General features: G+C 45.8%; 1 protein-coding gene across 1 annotated transcript in view; it reads left to right on the top strand.

The window, feature by feature from the left end:
- The first annotated feature begins 5,444 nt into the window (after positions 1 to 5,444).
- CHMP4B (charged multivesicular body protein 4B) overlaps positions 5,445 to 13,350 on the top strand; it is a 35,133-nt gene continuing 27,227 nt past the window's right edge. Inside the window, exon 1 of the mRNA XM_054046027.1 lies at positions 5,445 to 5,806. Coding sequence (XP_053902002.1) covers positions 5,617 to 5,806 — 190 coding nt within the window. The 5' untranslated portion in view covers positions 5,445 to 5,616. The remainder of the gene's footprint in view (positions 5,807 to 13,350) is intronic.

Raw genomic sequence — 13,350 nt, 5'->3', positions numbered from 1 at the left:
AAGTAATGCACATTGGAAAAAATAACCCCAACTATACATACAATATGATGGGGGCTAATTTAGCTACAACAAATCAGGAAAAAGATCTTGGAGTCATCGTGGATAGTTCTCTGAAGACGTCCACATAGTGTGCAGAGGCGGTCAAAAAAGCAAACAGGATGTTAGGAATCATTAAAAAGGGGATAGAGAATAAGACAGAGGCTATATTATTGCCCTTATATAAATCGATGGTACGCCCACATCTTGAATACTGCGTACAGATGTGGTCTCCTCATCTCAAAAAAGATATACTGGCACTAGAAAAGGTTCAGAGAAGAGCAACTAAAATGAGTAGGGGTTTGGTTTGGAACGGTCCCATATGAGGAGAGATTAAACAGGCTAGGACTTTTCAGCTTGGAAAAGAGGAGACTAAGGGGGGATATGATAGAGGTATATACAATCATGAGTGATGTGGAGAAAGTAGATAAGGAAAAGTTATTTACTTATTCCCATAATACAAGAACTAGGGGCCACCAAATGAAATTAATGGGCAGCAGGTTTAAAACAAATAAAAGGAAGTTCTTCACACAGCATACAGTCAACTTATGGAACTCCTTGCCTGAGGAGGTTGCGAAGGCTAGGACTATTAACAGTGTTTAAAAGAGAACTGGATAAATTCATGGAGGTTAAGTCCATTAATGGCTATTAGGCAGGATGGGTAAGGAATGGTGTCCCTAGCCTCTGTCAGAGGGTGGAGATGGATGGCAGGAGAGAGATCACTTGATCATTACCTGATAGGTTCACTCCCTCTGGGGCACCTGGCATTGGCCACTGTCGGTAGACAAGATACTGGGCTAGATGGACCTTTGGTCTGACCCAGTACAGCCGTTCATATGTTATGTTCTTATGATGTATTATGCTAAACTAGAGGCAGTAATGCACAGACATCAGAGACAGAACACAGTTGTCTTGTCCATCCCAGGCAGCCTGTGTCAGATTGTTCCCTCACAGCACATGCGCCAGGGCTGAGTAATGGGATGATGTGACCTCTACCCCTTCCCTTGGGAGACTATTGCACAGTCTAATGCATTTCCTGTCAGGGTGTTTCCTGCTTCCCATCCTACAGGTTCCCTTTGCTCCCAGTGTCCACACCTTTTCAGTATTTACTGCTGCTTTTGTCCGGCTGCCTTCAAGCATTTTGTATGAAACTTCATCCATTTCAGAGGCAAGATTTTATTTGCCTAAAAGTTTGTTTGAAATACCCAGCTTTCCAGACAGAACCACCACCACCAGGAAATGGTTTGCTAAATATACCTCTTCTGCTTTCCCTCTCTATCTGCCCACATTGTAAGGCATAATTATGTGGCCGCTAGAACCTATTGCAGCATTACAATCATCCCTGGTTTGAGATGATATGTGGGTGTCTCATTCTTCCTGTGTATATTATGGCATCCCAGGGATGGCTTTCCATTCTAACCTCTGTTTTCAACCAGTTGTGATCACAGGGTAGCCAGTCAAATGTTCAGCGAGATGCTAAAAGCAATTGTGCCCAATCCGCCTGTATTGAAAGTAATCCAGGTCTTAGAGAGACAATACAAACAGGGCTTCAAGTAACATGATTTTGAAAAGTCAGAGGCTGAGGGATTCTTCATAGTTTTTCACTTGTCTGTGTTTTGGAAAGCTGCCTTATTTTATTACCTTTACATCCAAGAACTAGCACTGACTTCCAAGTGCCAGCTCCCCACCCAGCTTGGCCGGCATGCTTGCTCTTCTAGAGGGAACATCTAAATGCTGAAATAGAGAAACAGGGTTTATAGAAGTCTGGGAACAAGAGAGAAAATGAGCTGTATTTATGGTGGAGCTTCTGTCTCGGAAGCTCTGAGCATGTGAATATGTTGCATGGCTCGTGGAGGCTGCGCAATCCAATTACATGTCAGGAGAGACAATGAGTGACTGTGTGTCAGAGCAGCAGGCTGTGCCATCTCTCAGGCTGCACAGTAGCAATCTGGAGCTGGGACAGATGGTTCCACAAGCTGCTGTAATGTCCTGTTGAGACTCCCTCAAGAATACATAGATATAGGTGAATCCTGTTTCCTTCTGGTGGACGGGGATAGAAAGATGATTGATTTGTAATTTTTTTAAAGACGTTCTCGTGTGCCTGCAGCTCTGCTGCCTGAAATTTAAACTCAGATGTAGAAAGAGATCTTCCAGGAAGAGACCATGGTTTACTTTAGAAAAAAGTCTTCTAAAACGTGATCTTTAATTGTCTTTATTTGTAATAATATTCTGCATATATGCAGAGGAGCAGTGAAGTGGGGCACAGTGCAGTGTATTACTATAGTATTTTAAAGCTCTAGCCATGGCCAGAATCCCATTGTGCTAGGCGCTGTACAAATAGAACAAAAAGCTGGTCCCTGTCTCCAGGAGTTTACAATCTAAGAGATGACAGATGGCTACACACAGAATGAAGGGGGAGTACAAGAAAACAGAGACAGTATTGGTCAACATGCTACACACTGGTCTCGGTTCCAGTTCCCTCTTATGTGGTGTATGACCGTGCTCAAGTTACTTAAACTGAGCTTTCACACTTCCCTGGAGTTAGCAGGGATGAGTATGAACCATTTGGTCAACTTTCCATCTGCAAAATGGGGCTAATACTTACCTCACAGGCATAAAATCAGGATCCGATTAATGTCTGTATTGTGTGTAAGCATCAGGCACATGCTAAGTATTATTATTTATATTGTGCCTTTTGTCCCATACTAAACAAAGTGCAATGTTAATTCTACACAAGAATTGTCATTCGTAATTGAAATGCAGCTGCCTCTAGTGTGGAACATGGCCACTTTTTAGCAGTATAGTATAATTTCGATAAGGCACTAAAAAGTATATATAATGAATGTGTCAAGGGAGTTGAAGGACCCAGCAAAATTGAAATTAGATCACAAAACTGGTGTTAGTGCCCCTCCAGGAAAAGTGCCACGGGCACTGTAATGATTATACCTACTCAGGGCATCAGTGTTATGTCACAGCTGAAGGATGGCCCCTTCCTACACCACCAACACTCACTTGCACCATCTTTGGACATTAATTCAATAGTGACTCACAAAGAAGATCTTCCAAGACCACTTTCTGTAGCACCTGCATTTTTCTGGGAAGTTTCTCATGATATTATTGACTTGGCCCCAGTCCGTTGGGACAGCCAACATCACAGTTGTTGGTGGTCTAACTCTTGTATGTTTGCTATTACTATGGCGATATTAGAATGAAAGCTGGAACCTTTTTTCAAAGAATTAATTGCCTGCTCCCTACTGACCTGAAGGATGAATTAATAACTAGGGGACGAAGTTCCAGAGGTGGTGTGGTTTACCTCTCTCTCCCACCATTCAGTCTTTTCTGTTCTGCAGGGATAGGCTCCAGACCTCTTTAGGGATAAGTCTGTGCCATAATGGTGTTGCAAGTTCAAGTCTATCCTTTCCTAATTCTCCCGGATTGGCTACTATGAAATAGTCCAGCATGGGTTGTCTAAACATAATGCTCTGCTTGTTTTGCTCCAACCCAGGGCCAGTGCAAGGATATTTTGTGCCCTAGGCGAAACTTCCACCTTGCGTTCTACCCCCGCCCCCCCCACCGCATCGCTTATGATAAGCTTTCAAAAATGAATACAGTGGAGTAACATCTTACGCGGGGGTTAGGTTCTAAGGTCAGCGCGTAAGAGAAAAATCGCATATAGTGAAAATTACCATAAAGTACAGTATACACAGTATACACTAGAACAGGGGTCCTCAACTTACAGCACGCGTGCCAAAGGTGGCACACAAGCCGAGTTTTTTTTAATGGCAGGCTGTGGGTCCCGGCTGCTGCCGAGTCCGCTGTCGGCCTGGGGTTCCGTACACTCAGCCAGCAGTGGCCTGAGCGGGCCGGCGGCCAGGACCCTGGCTGACAGGAGCCGGCGGCCAGAACCCCAGACCGGTAGTGGGCTGAGTGGGTCCGGCGGCCGGGACCCGAGACCAGCAGCGAGCTGAGCTGCTCAGCCCGTAAGAGCCTGCTGCCAGTCTGGGGTTCCGTCTGCCGGTTTCTGCCAGCCGGGGTCCTGGCCGATGGCCCGCTCAGCCCGCTGCTGGCTGAGTGAACAGCATCCCAGGCCAGCGGCGGGCTCGGCAGCGGCCGGGACCCGCAGACTGCCATTAAAAAAAAATCGGCTCTGTGCCACCTTTGGCATGCGTGCCGTATGTTGAGGATGCCTGTTCTAGTGTATGCTGTACTTTATGGTGATTTTCACTATACACGATTTTCCTTACGCGCTGACCTTAGAACCTAACCCCCGCAGAAGATGTGACTCTACTGTAGTGTAAAAAAAAATTGGGGGGCACTGCTTTTTGGCACCCCCAAATCTTGGCACCCTAGGCAGCCGCCTAGTTTGCATAGTGGTTACACCGGCCCTGCTCTAACCACCAGTTATGATGTCCTAGGCAAAGGGTGGTGATGAGTGACTAGATGCTATGACAACTGGAGCTCTAGGAATCTTTTTCATAGATGAGATCAGAGTGGAGAAACAGAAGTAGGAGAGAGTGAATTAAACAACGAAGAAGTGGCTCCTATTCAAAGTGTGATTAAACCCACAGAGTTTAGTGCTATTCTGATTGACGGTTTGTATAACCATAGCTGCCAGGAGTCTGCGGCGCGCACCAGGCAAAGAATGGGAGTGGCAGGAGGCGGGCAGAAGAAAATTTAGAGATGTCCAGTTATTGGTTTTGCAAGGAAACCCCTGGGGTTACAGCGTAGCCAGGGTCTGGTCCGGGAGCCCCCTGTGCCCCCAGCAGCTCTGCCAGGGAGCTGGTCCACGCTGTAACACGTGTTAACCAGCCGCGACAGGCTGCAGCCCGTGTGGACAGGCGAACAGGCTGCAGCCCAAGCCGGGGGTTTCCGAGCGGCCTCTGGTTGTTATGGATTCAGCGCCCTGACCTAACGCAGGGACCAAGGCTGGAGGGACCAGGCCCCGTTGGCCGGTTCCTCTGTCCCGGGCCATTCCCTCCTGCCGACCGCACCCAGCAAGCTGGGGGAGAGGCGGAAGTCTCAGTGCGGTTGTTATGGCTTTACCTCTTACGTCACGAAGTTTACCACGGTGGGTTCATCACATGATGATGATGTCATGGTGGGTGAGGGGGGGGTCAATGTGAACTTCAGCTCCCACGGGGTAAAATGAGAGTCTGAGACTACAGCTCCCAGCATGCACTGCTGCCCTAAGGCGAGAGCAAAAGTGGGGACTACAGCTCCCAGCATGCAACGCTATCCTGAAGACAAGTGCGGAGCTGGGGACTACAGCTCCCAGCATCCCCTGCTCGGTTCGGTCCCCGGGCCCGTGGGGCGGGCGGGGTGCCGCGGAGGGGGCTGGGAGACGTGGCGTGGGCGGGGTGCCGCCGTTGCCGTGGTGCGGAGTGACGGCTGCAGGCGAGGCGGTGAGTCAGGCGGGTGCAGCCGAGGCTGAGGTGCGGCGCCCACTGTGTTCCGCGCGGCGCCGGGCGAGGACCGGCTGTTGCGAGGTCTCGGCCGAGGGTCTCTCCGGTGTCCGTCTCCTTGTCCCCGCCGGGCCTGCTCCGCTCTCTCCTCCTGCTCGCTGCCTGGCGCGGCCCAGCCATGTCGGGGATGCTGGGGAAGCTGTTCGGGACGGGCGGCAAGGGCGCCGGGAAGGGCCCGACCCCGCAGGAGGCCATCCAGCGGCTCCGCGACACCGAGGAGATGCTCAGCAAGAAGCAGGAGTTCCTGGAGAAGAAGATCGAGCAGGAGCTGGTGGCGGCCCGCAAGCACGGCACCAAGAACAAGCGGGGTGAGGGGCCGGCCCGGGGGGGACCGCGGGGGCGGTGAGGGGCCGGGCCGGACAGGGGAAGCCCGCAGGGGCTGATGGCGGCCCGCGGCGCAGTGGGGTGGAGCCACCGGTCCGTGCCGGCTGGGCGCTGGCCTCTCTGTCTCTCCAGGCGATCCCTGCTCTGGGCCTTCAGCCTCGCCCCGTGGCTGTGCTCTCCTTCAGCACCCAGGCTGGAGTGCCCGTGTGGCGGGGCCTTGGAGCAGGATGGGCTGGGCTGGTGATACCTTGGGGTCCCCAGGCCCTGGGCATGGCATGAGAACCTGCCCAGAATATCCCTTCTTTCTGGCCAAGGCTCAGCCCTCTGCTCTCTCAGCCAGCCCACACAGCCCTTGGCACAGGTGGGACTGTTTTCTGATCTGCCTGGGGAGGGAAGGGGGCCACCAAAGTAGCTGTATGTCTATCCTACTGATATCTAGTCCTAATTTGAATCTTGATCCCTTGAACAATCTAGCTTGTTTGTGGGTTATAGGATTAAGTTCCACGAGCTATTGGCATGGGCTGCCCTGTCAGGTGAACTGCAGGATCATTTCTTTTTAGGTACACTGAAGAGCTCCTGTCAAATGGTGACTTGTAGGGGCTACTTTCCCAGGTCGTTGTTTTATAAAGCTTCAGTTTAAGTCCCATTTATATTGGTTGACTTCCCTGCTATCAATGGCTGGAGACAGAACAAACCATACCACGGTCTCACCTCGGTTCACTGGACCCATTCGCTATACACTGTGTGAAGGACTAAGTTCGTTATACATTCTTTACAGGAGAAACTCTTTGTCTTTCTGTACCGCACCAACACTGTCTGCGTTAGTACATTTTAACGAGCATCCTGTATGTGCATGAACATTTTAGGCTTATACTCTGACAGTGGACCTGTTGCTGACAGTGGGTCTCCCTGCATTTGATTCTGCAAACATTATCCACTAGTGTGGAGGAGACAAAATTGTCTTCAGCTTCAGTGCAGTGGGACTTACCACAGATCTCCTAAAACTGGTCCATTTGAAAGTGTAAGCATTCCTTTTTGATAGGGTAGGTGTAAAACCCATCGGGCGGTAGCATGATCTAGTGGTTCCACTGTGGGATTGGTTGTCAGGTCTAGATTCTAGTCCTGATTCTGATTGTACCTTGCTGTGTGATCCTGGGCAAGTAACTTCCCCTCTTTTTGCTTTGGTTTCCTGTCTGGAAAATGGGGATAAAACCTAATAAGAGCATTGTGAAACTTAATTAACACTTGTGATTTGAGACCCTGTGATAGAAGGCACTATGTATGTCCTTGAGTATTTATTGATCACTTTGTTTTAATAACTGGGAAACTAGGAGCTTATAAAGCGGTAGTAGACAAAGCTGTAGAGGACTCCCAAATTGAGTCTATGGGAGAGGGAGGTAAGTGGGGCTGCCATAGTTGAGTCTGATCGGGGTGGGAATTTGAAAGTGTAAAACATACACTATATTAACAAATGTTCATCTATAATGGCAATTAGGGAAGGGCAGGTTTTTATGTTAGGAAGTTGTTCTAAAGTATACACTTGATCACATGATGATTATGTCATGTGGCTCGTATAATGCGGACTTCTATTTCCGTGTAGAAGATAGCCTATTGGACTGTCAGATAATGCAGAGTTTGAGCTTGGGTGCATTACAGGCAGTGTCTTACAGCTGGGAAACTTAACTTCAAGTAACCAGAAAAGTACCTAGTATAAAGGTTTAGAGCAGACTTAAAAAAAAATAACAGATTAAATCAAAGAATTTGTAGATATCTGTATCAGGGTAGATTCGATTTAAATCAAATTGATAGAAATCATGATTTAAATCACTTGTTAGGAAGACTCCATTTAATCATGAATTTCTACATACAAGTGCATTCTTGTTGGTTGTTATAACCTTAATACATGTTCTTCACAACTCAGAGATAGATGTAGGTTTTGTTTTTAGAAGGTACACACGATACATTTTTTAAGTGATTTATTTTGAAAGCTTTTCAAATTAGTTTTACAGCTATATCAGAAAATGAATGATTTGGTTATTTCATTTACCAAAGGTAATTGAAGCGGATATTTATGAAGTCATTGGGAGGTGAACTATCTCCAATTCAATAGGTTAATCATTAATATTTGGAAGATTTTCTTGCCATGCTGTATTAGGAGGAGAACATCACCAGACAGACATTTAAATTGTTTTATTTAACTAAAACAACGACGTTATGTATTCTGGATTTTTTTCTTCAACAGCAAACTTATAATATTTTAACAAAACAAGCATATGAATTTTTGAATTTAGTTAAACATTCAAGTTTTTTAAAATCAGGTTTGTTTTTGTTAAAATTGTTTTTAACTAAAATAGTTAAATGAAATATTTAAAAAAAAACAACAAAAATTAAATAGACTATGTCAGCCTGATCAATATGAGAAATTTAAATATTGGATTCTGCAGCTAACTCAGTCGTCTTCACCTTCATTTCCCTGTTCGTTCATAATCTGGAAAAGAAAAACAAGCTTTCCTGCTTTTTCAGGTCCCAAACGATTTCTCAATTTGGAATGAATTAGTCCAAAGAAAGAAAATATTCTCTCTACACCAGCAGAAGAAGCTACTGCTGTTAAAAGTGAGATTATTACTTCGACAGCCTCTGAATCAAAGTGCTTAAGTGACTTCCACCAATTCACTGGTGTGACTTTCTTTAAAACATCAGCAGCAAACACATATTTCTTGAATGGTTCTTATTCCCAAACTGGGTCTTTTTTACGGCCTGCTACCATTATAGGTTTTCCCTTCTAGTGAAAGAATGGTATGGTAGATCTCAAATCAATGAAGGCTACACTCAGACCTCAAGACTTCTGGAATATGCTGCTTCAACAGTTTCACTTTTGTTTCTACTGCCTGTTCCTCCCTTCTTACATTTATCTTCAGACTTCTTCTCCTTGTCTAGATCTGTTCCACCCCCTACAACCTTATATTCATTGAACTTTTTGAAACTTTGCACTTTTAGAGAGAGGTAAGGGATTGACTCTGTGTACACAACTGTGCAGAGGGACAATAGGGTTGAGGTCTGTTATTTCTCACCTCTATATATTATGTATGTATTTAAAAACATTTTTGCTGTTAACAAGCATGTTCTCTCTGGAGACACAAATCCACAGTTTGAGAACTGCAAAACTAAGCATCTCTGATGGTGACTGAGCACTGAGTCCCATTGGATAGATAGAAAGATTAGCCCCTGGAACCCCATAAGATTGGGTCCTTAATCCATGAACTATTGGAACTCATTTACAAAAATTTTCATAAACATTACATGAATATATTGTCTCATACTAAAGAATTAGAATTTATAATCTCTATTCCATGATGAGATATCTTTGAGCTATAATGTATCTTAGTTAAAACTATCTTTAGATAGGTTTTTTCCTCAAAAAGCATTTTATCAAAAAATGCAATTTAAATAAAAAGAATCAGATTTTTTTTTAAAAATCATTGATTTTTATCCACCCTGATCTGTTCCTTCTTTTGGTTTATCATTAAATAGTAACGGGAGATAGTATACAGTGCAATGCTGCTTTGCATTCAGGTGGCTATAAGTTGCTGTTTGCTAAGTGGGATTCCGTGTTCCTGGAGAGCTATAAATGTACAGATGTAACAGCATACAGTATTGTCAGTTTCTAGCATAAGTGTTTTTATTGACAGTTTGAAGTGCCTACAGGAATATATATCTAAATTTTATCTTCGAGAGATAAGATGGGTCAGGTAACATCTTTTATTGGTCCAACTTTTGTTGGTGAAAGAGTCAAGCTTCTGAGCTACACAGAGCTCTTCTTCACGTTTGGGAAATGTACTCGGAGTCACAGCTAAATACAAGGTGGACGTTGTTGAGCATAAGTAAACGTATATTTTAAGGGACCGTTCAAGATGAAGTGGCCTGTTAATCCTGCTGCAGTCATAGGACAAAAAAGGGGGGTTAGTGGAGTCCAGAGTGTTATAAGAAGTCATAAATCCAGTATCTTTATTAAGACCATGATTTTTAGTGTCTAGCAAAGTTATGAATTTAAGCTCCCAGGCTCATCTTTTGAAGGTGGTGTTCAGATTTCCTTTGAGGATGAGGACTGAGAGTCAGATATGGAGTGGTCATTTTGTGAAGTGTTCACCTGCGGGTGGTAGGGTGTGTTTGTTTTGTCAATTTTCTGTGCGAGTTCATTCGAAAACATGGCGATACTCTGGTTTCACCCTCATAGTTGTTGGGGCATTTAATGCACTGGATGAGGTACACCACATGTTGTGATAGGGATGTGTAGGACCCCATGGATCTTTAAAGGTGTGTTATGGGGTAACGGGCCACTTCACCTTGAATGGCCATTGGTCAAATTTTGGATTTAGACTAGGTAGCCATCTTAACATTGTCCTTAGAAAAGGGTTCTGCTTTGCTCTGTGGCTTTACTGCTACATAGTACATGTAATATAGGATATTGACAAACTGCTATTGTGGATTGTGGTGCTAAAGCTTTGTAAACACAATGTTGTGAGACAGGTAACCGTTTTTTAAGTGTTTGCTTTATTGCAGCAGCATATGAAAACGTTTGTTTGGAAATCTTTACTAGATCAAACAGGTAGGAAGATTCACTTTTCAGCTTGGGGGCACCTAGTCTCATTAATCCATATCTGAATGCAGTGGATACAAAGCTTCCAGAATACACTGCTACTTGATCTTTTCTAGCAGCAACCCAAACCTGAAGTCCTGTCTCAGAATATGAAAGTTCCATGAATCCCCAGAAGTTACAATATGGATAGTAAACTCTGGCACTTCTGCAGTTGCAGACTTATTCTAAAGACTTTTTGGCGCACAGAGATATTTACTCTTTTGTTGAGCAGTACAGTAGAACCTTAGAGTTACGAATACCTCGGGAATGGAGGTTGTTTGTAACTCTAAATAAAACATTATGGTTGTTCTTTCAAAAGTTTTCAACTGAACACTGACTTTGAAACTTTACTATGCAGAAGAAAAATGCTGCTTTCCCTTTAATATTTTAGTGGTTTACGTTTAGCACAGTACTGTGCTGTATTTGCTCTTCTTTTTTTGTTGTCTCTGCTGCTGCCTGAATGTGTACTTCTGGTTCCAAATGAGGTATGTGGTTGACTGGTCAGTTCGTAACTCTGAGGTTCTACTGTATTTCTTGGATCCAGGAGAAGTTGGTATAACTTATTCCCTCCCATCTGTCATCAGTTCTTACTTCTTTGTCTTAAATGATTAACCTTTTGGTTATTCAGATGTTTATGGGCCTTAAGTCAGGGTGAGTGTGTTGAATCCAGAGATGATGATGGCAGATATATGTAGGATCCTATGAGGCTGTGGGATTTAATGGCTTTTCTATAGACCCTAATACACATGCTGCATTTCCCACTATGAATTTCTATAAACTAGTTTTTTCTCCTCTACTCAGGGCAGGGATTCTTTTTTCTTCTAACTGAATCCAGTGTCAGTTTTTCAGCCCTAGAGGCTGAAATTCTTTCCACGGAGTGGGTACAAAATAAAGACACTGGATTTATGACTTATTACAACAATCTGTAATCCACTAATCTCTCCCTCCCCATTTTTTCCCCCCCAATGACTGCACCACTTCACCTTGAATGGTCCCTTAGATGCTCTATCAGTGTGCTTCAACCTTGACCTGAATTGAAAGTAGTGAGAGAGTAAGCCTTTTTCCTTGTACAACTGGGTGAGGCAGTAGGACTGTGAAAGGGAATCCATAGCAAATATATTTTACTCTCTGTTTGTGCTGTTCGTTGATACACTTAAAATGTTCTAATCCTAAATTTGAGGTATTTCTGACAAACTTTAAAAGACACTCCATTTCAGGAACACGAATTCAGGTATATGACATTGGGGCTAGATTCAGCAATGATCATGGAGCAGGAGTTAAGCAGAACAGGCTTTCTAGGACTCCACACCCCAATTACTAGTCTTCCTGTTTGTCATGGAGTGTGGGGGGACACAAGGCCCTGCACCCCCGGCTTCCTGCGATTCACCATGACTCTCAGCCAGCCAGTAAAGCAGAAGGTTTATTTAGACTACAGGAATACAGTCCAAGACAGGTCTTGCAGGCACAGACAACAGGACCCCCCTCAGTTAGGTCCATCTTGGGGTCCCAGGGCGCCCCAGCCCCTTGCGAGGTCAGAGCCCCATCTGCCTCCCAGCCAGCTCCTGAAACTCTGCCCTCAGCGACCCCTCCCACAGCCTTTTGTTCAGTTTCCCCAGGCAAAGGTGTCACCTGGCCTCTAACCCCTTCCTGGGTTCTCATGTTACATGGTCAGGTATTCTCTGTTGGTCAGTCTTCCATCCCCCAATGCAGACTATCCTAGCCACACTCCCCTGTCAGCATTCAAAGACCACAGTAAGAACAGTCCCAGTTTGTCACACTGTTATATTGCTATTTGTTTTTATGGTACACATATAAAATAATAATAATACTTACACTGAGTGACTAGTCTCTGCCCTTATCATTTGCTAGCCTTAAATCCCAGACCTGATCTACACTACAGAGTTAGGTCGATGTAAGGCAGCTTATGTCGATCTAACTCTGTAAGTTTCAGCTCTACAATGGTACTCCTGCCCATGTAAGTTGCCCGCTACATTACCTTAAGAACTCCACCTCTGTGAGAGGTGTAGCATTTAGGTCAATGTACGGCGACACAATGTCTATGTAGACCGGGGTAGTCAATTATTTTTTGTCAAGGTTCAGAACCCCACCCCGCTCCCCTCCCCTAACCCGTTGAATTCCCCCTCAAACTCCCGGATTGCCTGCCAACTCCTTGCCCATCCTGTCCAGGGTTGTTAGGTGACCGTAGTTCCTTAAACTGAAAACAGGACACAGGGCTGGCCTAAGCTGGCTGGCGTTGCTGCCCACCCCTTCCAAATGTTCCTCCATGCCCCCATTGGGCCAAGTAGCAGAGATGGGGCATGGGGTGGGGGGGCGAAGGAATGAGTGTGGGCTGGGATCTGGGCAGCAAAATGGTGTGAATGTGTGTGAGTACTTTTAAGTTTGGTGTCAGGCAGTGAAACTGTTGTACTATGATCCAGCTAGCGGTGAGATGCCCTTTCAGGGCTGGTATAGCTGAGGGGCAGGAAGGAGGCGCCAGGTAGCGGGAGGGACCAGGGAGATTCCAGATAGCAGCCTGGGGAGAGGCTGGGATGTGGCAGAAGCAGGTGCCTGGAGGTGGACTGGGGAGGGAAAGAGGCTGGTTCGGGCAAGGGGTGGGCACTGGAGAGGACTCTGGGAACTGGCCCCAAAGGACGGGGAATAGGAAGGACATGAGGCCAGGGTGGGGGGCTCAGGGGACCTCTTGGGGGCAGGGGGCATGAGGCCAGGGTGGGAGGTTGGGCTTCAGTGGTGAGGAGCACGGGATCACAAACACAGCTATGCATGGCTCCAGCTTAGCTTCAGCCCTCACGCAGAGGCGATATGTAGCTGTGGCTAGTGGTGGGGGGGGCATGTGCCCCCCATTTCTTGGGACACCCAGAAGCAAGAAGACAG

This window comes from Malaclemys terrapin, chromosome 12, assembly GCF_027887155.1.
Source record: "Malaclemys terrapin pileata isolate rMalTer1 chromosome 12, rMalTer1.hap1, whole genome shotgun sequence".
Classification (NCBI taxonomy): domain Eukaryota; kingdom Metazoa; phylum Chordata; order Testudines; family Emydidae; genus Malaclemys; species Malaclemys terrapin.
Note: the sequence above shows the minus strand (reverse complement) of the source record. Positions and strands in the feature narration are given on the sequence as shown.